At 46.9% G+C, this 9,104-nt stretch overlaps 1 protein-coding gene across 2 annotated transcripts; it reads right to left on the reverse strand.

The window, feature by feature from the left end:
* Positions 1–1,296: 1,296 nt before the first annotated feature.
* Positions 1,297–8,295, reverse strand: LOC123253306. Of its 2 annotated transcripts, none has more exons than XM_044682492.1 (3): positions 8,069–8,147; positions 3,161–3,257; positions 1,297–1,976 (listed from the first exon to the last, which is right to left on the reverse strand). In XM_044682492.1, exons 1-3 carry the CDS (start codon positions 8,135–8,137, stop codon positions 1,444–1,446), a joined length of 699 nt encoding a protein of 232 aa, XP_044538427.1. In that variant the 5' UTR covers positions 8,138–8,147; the 3' UTR covers positions 1,297–1,443. The 2 variants fall into 2 exon arrangements, 1 of the variants encoding a protein (XP_044538427.1); XR_006506603.1 differs by having other exon boundaries at positions 8,135–8,295.
* Between the last annotated feature and the right edge of the window lie 809 nt (positions 8,296–9,104).

The following is a 9,104-nucleotide window of genomic DNA, read 5'->3' on the forward strand; positions in this document are numbered from 1 at the left end:
GCTCAGGAAGGACTGCAGGAGAGGAAACATATAAGAAAAACAACTGCTTGAACGCAAGGGTCAGGGTGGACGTGATTGAGGCTGTGGACTCGAAACTACCACACCAATGCAACTACCAACAATTTGGAAATTGGTCTTGAACAAGGACACATGACAAAACTAGTGGAAATGCGCATCGGCCATGGGTGGGGGGAGTGCGGGGGGGTGGGGGTGAAGGGGATAGGAGGAGCATGAATCAGGTAACCATGTTAAAAATGTATATTAATAAATGTTAAAAAAATAATATCCATAAAAAAACAAACAAAAAAAAATGGTGCTCAGAACTGAACCCAGTACATGAAATATGCTGACAAAGGATCCCTGTTTATCCTTTGTCTTTGAAGACAACCAAGGACATCACAGGGTCATGTCTTGGCTTGTGCATGAATTGGGTTGAAGTAAGGTAGAGCTGCCCAAAGCCATCAGCCTCTTTCTCTCTTCCAGTGACAGGACAAAAGTCAGGATGACTGGTGATGGCCCAGGACGTAGTGGAAGACCTGGGCGTCTTCTATGTCTGACAGAGCTCTAAGCCTTCCATAGCTCCTGCTTCAGCCAAAAGGTAGAATGTGGTAGAACCCCCTCCCCCTCCCGGCCCTTTCATTCTGGATGCCAGGACTCTTAATGCAACCAATAATCAAATTAGTTATTTTGGCTACCATATCACACTATTACCTTGTATTGGGTTTACAATACACTAACATCCTCAGACCTTTGTCAGACAAACTATTAGGGAGTAGAAATAGCACTACCTGAAGAGACAGAGACGTGCGGCTACATCTTGCCTCAAGTTTACTACCTGTGGAAATCTGATCAGTTTACAACCTCAGTTTCCTCATCTGTAAAATGACATTCAGCTGAAAAGGGTTGACGATCTAACAGCCTAGAAACTTAATAGGGGACATCAGCATGATCTGGCAACCTCCAAAGGTGGGCAGGGTCAGATCTGGCACTAGCCCACAGGGCTCGCTTGGATCCCAAGTTCAGCAGTCTTTGGGTTACAACTTCGTTGCTTCTTTCAGCCCCAATGGTCATCAGATTCACCTCCCCAAAGCCTAGCTCTAATCTTGGCATTCCTGATTCAAAACAAAGCTTAGGGGGCTTCCTATTGCTAAGGAGACAAAGTCCAAATTCCTTAAACAAATATTCAAAGCTTTCCATGCTGTGGCACTCGTGGAAATTTCCTACCCCGGCTCTGAATCTCTCTTGGGATCAGAATTACACTGTGTTGTCAACCTGAAATAAAGAAGACCACCAGAGTAGCATCAACAAGGGTCTTTAATGGAAGCAAAGGGAAATGCAATACACGGTGGCCACACAGCACCAGAGGGGCAGGAGCAGAACGGGCAGCCTTTAAATACATTTCCAGAGTGAGGAGTGCTTGGGAGGAACAGCAACAGGAAGGAGTTAAGTCATTTTGCAAAATAGCCAAAGGCCCCAGGGATTGAAGCTTGGTCCGAAGGTCCTGCTCCAGGGGCAGTGAGTTTTCAGAGACATCACAGGACCTGCTCTAACTGTGAGGTCAATGTGGTCAAGGAAGCCCCCTCTGATGCCTGCATTCCACCATCTCCCCTTTTTGGGCAAGATGCGCTTCCTCATTGATGCCCAAGGGAAGAGTTGGAGAGTTCCCTGTACTGCTGAACCTTGGTCCCAGTGATTCAGCCCAGTCCAGAGTCTGGGGGAAGTGCTGCTGCTATCTGCTGCTTTTTCTGGGTCACTTGGAGCTTGAAATCCCCAGAAGTGAGCTAAGCCGTCCACTCGGGAGTCGGGGTCCTCTTCAGATGTGAAGATGTATCCAGCTTTGTTGCCGAGGGACTGGTCAGGAAGGCTTGGGAAGTCCTTTCCACGTGGGCTGCAGGACATCCTTGTGTGGGTTTCTTTTCCAGTAGAAACAGTCTCCAGGTTCCAGCTGCAAGGCAGATTGATGTGGGGCTGAGTGCCTAGAAAATGGCAGAGATTCGGAGTGAGTGCCCAGCAGTAGGACAAAAGGGAAACCTGGGTGATGAGGGAGTTGCCCTGGGGCAAAAGGAGGATATCCACACCCAGTGACAGTTTCCAAGGGTGAGAGGGAAAACTTGCCAAAAGGGCTCTTCCTAAGGTGGGCAAGGGCTCTGACTATCTCAGAAAGTGCCTGAGAGATCTGTCTTTCAGGGAATTAAAATAAAATCTGACTGTACACAACCACAGCGTCTTGGGAAAAATAAGAACGAGTGGGCTATGTCTGCCATACTTTTCTCTCTCTCTGGCACTTTACATTTTCCATGAAAATATTTGACCAACATGGAAAGATGTAGCTATGCTGTTATTGTTCTAGAAACTCAATTTTAAAATTCTCATACCATAAGGAGAAGCAGCAAAATGTACATACAGTTTCTCAGGGTGGCAAACCTGGGACCAAATCCTCAAAAAGGAACAGTGGAACATTCGTGGAGCTTTGGGGCCTTGTTGTGCTCAAAGATAGGGCTGATGATTTAGATTCGAATCCCAATTCGAATACTTTGAATGTGTTTGATTTCTTGATTTTCAGTTATTGCAAGGCACGAGATGAAGAGCTGACTGATCCATGCTGTCAGCTATAACGGGCATGCCTCACCACCTGGTATCATTTCAATTTTGATACTGATTAAAAGGTTTTATTATTGCATTGTGTTATACTGCAGCAGACACCATCCCTATTAAAGGAGACGGGAAGGAAATGATTCAGGATCTCTGAATGCACATTTTAACAGCCCAGCCACTGTCAAAGGTCAATTATTTCAATAAGTTGTTTTTTTTAAACCCTCACCTTCTGTCCTAGAACCAATACTGTGTATTGGCTCCAAGGCAGAAGAGTGGTAAGGGTAGGCCATGGGGGTCAAGTGACTTGTCCAGGGTCACACAGCTAGAAAGTGTCTGAGGCCAGATTGGAACCCAGGACCTCCTGTCTCTAGGCCTGGCTCTCCATCTACTGAGCCACCCAGCTGCCCCTCGGTAAGTTTTGAACTCACTACTCCTCTGTACCTGACATGAAAGTAGTGGTCCTGAATGCAGCTTAACAAGTATTTGCTAAAATGATTTTAACATGTGACATCTCAATCCCTGTGGTAATGTGCCTTAGAACAACTACGAGGGTTGATTTGATTACCTTTCAGAGAGGAAAGATGGGAAAAAATCAAGATGGCAGGTACTTCATCAAGGTTGGAGATGACATAAGTCACACCTGGTGTGAAAATGCAGTTTGCCTAAAAATCCCCCAAAAGTGGCCAAGTTAAGACAACGTTTAAAATGTGGAAAGGTTCTAAGCTGTAAAATCAAATGCAAAAGTTAACCCCATTCAAACCCCAAAACAGAACCCCAAAGTTCACATACCTGGCAATGAAACAAAAGAGCATTGGTGGAAGGAAAGGGATTAAAGTACACAGTGTGCTTTAAAGGCAGCACAGAGTCATAAAACTAGTCAACTCTCCTATTATGAAACAAAGCAATCTTTCCCCATACACCCCTTGGGCACCACAGATGGGTACTCGATAGTCACTCAGAGTCCTCTATTGCCCCTCTTCTGACTTCAGCCAGACCTCACGTTCCCCTCCCCGAGCACACACCAATATTGGGAAAAGCAGCAAACAGGTCCTCAGAGCCAACCCCACGCTGGAATGCTGGGAGTTCAGAAACTGGAAATGTTTGCCAAGGCCACAAAAAAGATATCCGTAAACTTTGTTGCCAACTGAGGCGCCATTATTAATGCCTAGAATGTTTCAATAGCATGTGATAATCAAACAGAAAGGCCCGAGCTCTACCCATTCCAGATTCTCCGGGTTCTGTCCTTTCACTTCCTGGTTTAATAAGAACAACACCAGACTTTTAGGTCTCTGGCAGCTTTACAAAGTCCATTTTTACCAATCAGCTTCGGCTTTAGGACTTTAAATGATTGTATGAAAAACAAGTAATTAACAGAGATAAGTAAACCTGGGCTCTGGTTATTTATATGCCCAGCCCAAGAGCTCCCCTTGGAGAATGTAAATCCACTAGGGCAGAGGCTTTGTCCCAACCTCAGTATAAACTATTCCATTTTCACATCATCACGAATCATCCTATTTGACTACTACTAGACTCTAAACTTAGTCAAGGAGCGACTCCTCTCTTTTCTTCAGGAACCATATTCTAGAGTTTGACCAGGTGTGTGAAAGAAAGCCTTTCAAAACAGTAAGTCCAGGGATAGGTGGGCCCTGAAGAGCTGGGTCCAAATGCCTGGGGCCACCCTTCTCCTCTGTTCTTTTTTTTTTTTTAACCCTTAATTTCTGTGTATTGGCTCCTAGGTGGAAGAGTGGTAAGGGTGGGCAATGGGGGTCAAGTGACTTGCCCAGGGTCACACGGCTGGGAAGTATCTGAGGCCGGATTTGAACCTAGGACCTCCCGTCTCCAGGCCTGACTCTCAATCCACTGAGCTACCCAGCTGCCCCCCCCCCCTTTCTTGAAACAAGAAGAGTCCTAGAGCCAGGATGGCTGAGCATGGGTGCCAGGGCCCCTTTTAAGCTCAATGGACAAATGGGACTTCCCATGCTGGTTGGTGGGAGGCTAGTTCCTCCACCTCTAAATCTTGCAGCTTTCAGCCTTACGGATTCTAAAACCTTCTGTCATAGCAGCAGCAGAGAAGATGCAAACTTTTAACCACACCCAAATAACGTCTCAAGCATTGGATGAACCAATGAAGAAATTGCTGAGACCATCATTATAACCCAAATGAAACAAGCCCTTTTTTTCAGCAGTGTTGGAGTGATCGAGTTTCACAAAGTAAGCACGAAATTAATATTAAATGAACAGAACCGAGGAACGCAGGCTCTAAAGAATCCGGGCAAACTGACAGGCTCTGGTCCTTTCTCCTCGGGAGGCTGCGATTCTTGGGAATTTTCAGAGAATACAAGTGAACAGAATGATTTCCAATTTGCACAACATTCGGAAAGATTTAAGGTCACTCCTAACCCAGAACAGAACACCACGAATGTCAATAGCCAACATTTCTAGAGCTTTGGGTGGATGGCGGGCAGGAGGCCACCAGCTGCCCATCTAACTCTTTGTAACAGACTATGCAGTTAAAGCTTCGAAACTCTTAGGGTGGTGTGGTATAATGGGAATCTCTTTTCTTTGTCACTTTTAAATTAAACCACCGCACTTAACTGGTTAGCAGGGTTTGCACAGGGGAGAACATTTTAAAGAGGTTCCAGCTATATCAAAACCACAGTAAAAAACGTTCTCTCTTGCATTTCCAAATGGAGAGTTTCAAACAATTTAAATCATTCTTTTAGCAAATGAATGTGTGACAGTTTAATCTATAACCCCCCCCCCCCAATCCAGATTTCAAAAGTATTTACCATCTTAACAATAAGTCTAATGCAGTGATTTAGCAAATTCATGTTAGGCATTACTTTTATCTACAGTACAAATTGGTAAACTGGGGTAACTTGTTTTACGATCATCCAATTACGGGGCAGCTGGGTGGCGTGGTGGATAGACAGCCAGGCCTGGAAACGAGGTTCTGGGTTCAGATGTGACCTCAGATGCTTCCCTACTTAGTTTTGATTCAAAGATGGAAAGAGTTGTTTTTTTTTAAATCACACAATTAACACATTTTCAGATTCAATAAATTTTCCGGCACCGTGTCTTACTGCCAAATAGTGGAATAAATTCTGACTTCTCAGAAGCATCCTGTGAAGAGGGATGCATTTTCATTTAAAATGAGACCAGAATTCTTCAATTAAGCTTGGATGTGTGTTCGAGCTCGTATCACACAGAATCCCAATTTCTAATTTATTTTTCACAAGGACAGTTTATCCAAAGCATTTCATGTTCCGAGGCCCATTACTTCCAGTTAACCCACTGCCAAAAAGACTGATATTGGGTTTTCTGGTTGTCGTTCACTCATATCAGTCATGTCCAACTCTTGTCAGAGATCCTGGAGTGGTTTGCTATTATTTCCTTCTCCAGCTCATTTTCCAGACGAGGAAACTGAGGCCAACAGGGGGAAGTGACTTGCCCAAGGTCATGCAGTTGGTGTTATGTTTTAATCTACCCAAATCATCCCACTTAAAAAGCACATTTAAATTTAATTCAAAGTGGGGTGTTCTCATGGTGACCTTTAAAATCTGAGAATCCCAGCAAGGCTTTACAGTTACTGGCCTTCTGCACGAGCGGGTCTCTCGTCTCAGTTTGGTCCTCACTAGTTGTCTCTGTCACTCATACATAAAGACAGGCAAAAGAACAAAAAGGAAAGCTGGCAGTCGGCCCTTCAGGGGGACCTGTTGGAGTGGCCACGTATGGGCCATCACTGCCAATTTGGCAGCTTAGGGGACTGTCAGAGAGGACCCCAAACTGCCTGTGGGTCTTGACAAACCTTCAATCAGAGCCGGGAACTCAACTGAAAAAGAGCCAAGAATTCAGGGATTCAAGAGACTCACTTACCCAAGCTGGCCGCCAAATCCAATCCAGCCTGGACACGAGGGGACCTACGCTGGCACCAAGTACCTGAGCGTGAAAATGGTGGCTGGCCAGGCTGGGGTCTTTGAATCCACCTCCAATAGCAGAGAGGTGACCCTCAAGTAAAGAGGACTACCCAAGAGCAACAACAAGGCTCTTTAATTGATGCCAGGGGGTTGCAATATTCATCAATCATCACCCAGTAGTGGGCAGGGGCAGCGCTCTGGGAGGGAGGAGGTAAGTGGTTTTGCAAAATAGCCAAAGACCCCAATGATTGACATCTGATTAGAACAACACTAGTTTCCAGAGGTACAATTAGACCTGCTCCAACCAAGAGGTCAGAGAGGGTGAGGGAGCCCCTTCTGATGACTGCATTCCACAGTGTGGAGAATGGGGGCCCTGGCAGGGAGTACTGGGAAGCAGGGCATAAATGTGTCAACTCCCTGGGTTCAGAAGACAGAGTAGCAAAAGCAGGGCGGAGACACGAGGCTCAGCTAGCTAGACCAATAGACTTTGGGTCTCAACTGGGAGGACAATGTGTTCCCGAGCTGACACTGGCAAAATTTTCCAAAAGGAGCTCTGTTCTCTGCGCGGGACAGCAGAAACCGGACCAGTATCTCTCCTAGCATATACCCTGCTACAGTGTATGCAAAGACGCCCAGGCTGAGGACTGCATTCCACACCAGCAAACCAACAAAAAGTCACAGTGAGTCATTTTTCCAAACCAAGGCAGTTTAGAAGGACAGAGAGTTCTACATGCGCTGGAGTGAAGTGCCAAGGAAGCAGCACTAGCTGTGGGTCTTGGAGGTGGCACCAGGGATGGTAAGGTTTAGTTGAACACCTGGTAAGAAAGAGATTCCAGGGCACCCTGGTGGTAGGCCTGGGTGCTGGGTTGGGAGCCATTTGGCAGCTCCCTAGCCAGTTCTGGGTCCCAGTTCCAGGGCAGAGAAGAGTGGTTTCAGTCAAGAGGGAGCAGGGCCCCCACCTGGGTCCTCAGACCAGGGGGAAGGTTGTTAGCATTTGTAACATGCCTTATGCCCCTTAAAGCACTTTCAAAACGCCAGCCGCTACTCACTCTGTGGAGAATGAGTGAAATGATTGGGTGTTTGTAGGCACTGTTCTGAGTCACCAGGATGGCCGTAGCATGACTTCCCTACGTACCCTGAGCCTACGTATCTGGGCTAGAAGAAAGGGCTATGGATTTGGAGTCAAGAGACCAACATTCACTATGTATCCCTGGGCAAGTTCTTCTCCCTCACTGGCAGCAGGTACCCCCTTAGTAAAATGATGGGCTTTGACTCCCCTGTGTGACCATACACAAATCGCTTAGCCTCTTGGGCCTCAATTTCCTCATCTGGAAAATGAAGTTAGATTAGGTGCCACTTGAGGGCCTTCTAATGCTAAATCTGCTCTGTGATTCACTCATCCATCCATGAGGCACCTTCCAGTTTGGAAAATTGGTGATCCTTTGGGAATTCGGCCACGTGTTCTCCAAATCCATCCCCGACCAGACACTACTGTCCTCCTCCCTCTCTTCTTCTGTTCTCCCTTATTATCAAGGAAGAGACAGAATGGCCCTTACCCAATCATACCATACTCCCATAATTCCCCAGATAAGGCCTTCATTCCTCCTTCCTCCTTCAACTACCATATTTAGGATGAGGGAGGTGCCAGTCAGGGGAGAGGGCCCATGCTGGAATCTGCCTTTCTTCAGGGCCCGAGTTTCCTTGTAGACACTGGGGTGAGACAGAACGCAAAAACGTATAATTCACTGGCTCATGAGTGCATTAGTGCAGAGTGTGGCTTGGGCTCTGTTGGACAGTGATGGGCACAACCAGAGGCACGGGGTAGCCTGGCATCTTGTCTAGCTCTCCCACTAATTTGTCAAATGACAATTCCCTTACCACCCCACCACCACTTGCTCTGATCATGGTAATAGCCCCAGAGACTTCCTTGGCTCCACTGAATGGTCCCGCCAATCTTGGGGTCAGAAACACCCAGAATAATCTTCCTTATACATTTTTGTTATTCAGTTGTGTCTGACTTTCTGTGACCCCATTTGGGTTTTTTGGGGGCAGAGATCCTGGAGTGGCTGGCCATTTCCTTCTCTAGCTCTTTTGACAGATGAAGAAACTGAGGCAAACAGGGTTAAGGGACTTGCCCAAGGTCACATGGCTTCCCAACTCCAGGCCTGGCAGGTACTGTATCCACTGTAGCACCACCTAGCTGCCTGTACCCCTGGGAAGTCAGAGGATAAAGGAAGGGGTGATCTGTGGGGCTCTGTTCTCTGACTCTGATAAGAATCTGATAAAGGATGCCCCTCTCTGCCACAAGAGAGCAAGCTCTGAGGGCCCTGAAAGGCTGCTTTCCTCCATGAAAAGAGGCCCGATTCCATCTGAGACAGGGCTCCCCACACAGCTTCTCTAAAATTAGGGGGAAGATCGCCACTGACAGCAAGCTCACTCCCTATGGGGGCGGTCCACTCCATTTTGGACCAGCTCTAAGGCAGTCCCTGGGATTCCATTTTTAGGAAGGATGCTGGTCCAGAGGAGAGAAACCAAAGGACCAATGCCAGAGAGCTGCCGCCTCCCACCACTCGCCCCAATCCCGACCAGCTC

This window comes from Gracilinanus agilis, chromosome X, assembly GCF_016433145.1.
Source record: "Gracilinanus agilis isolate LMUSP501 chromosome X, AgileGrace, whole genome shotgun sequence".
NCBI lineage: Eukaryota > Metazoa > Chordata > Mammalia > Didelphimorphia > Didelphidae > Gracilinanus > Gracilinanus agilis.

Coding starts and splice junctions, on each gene's coding strand:
- LOC123253306 (XM_044682492.1), bottom strand. CDS start 8,137: ATGGTAGTTGAAGGAGGAAGGAGGAATGAAGGCCTTATCTGGGGAATT. Junction 3,258..8,068: donor TGGGAGTATGGTATGATTGG/GTAAGGGCCATT, acceptor GGGGATTTTTAG/GCAAACTGCATTTTCACACC. Junction 1,977..3,160: donor CCATCTTTCCTCTCTGAAAG/GTAATCAAATCA, acceptor GCCATTTTCTAG/GCACTCAGCCCCACATCAAT.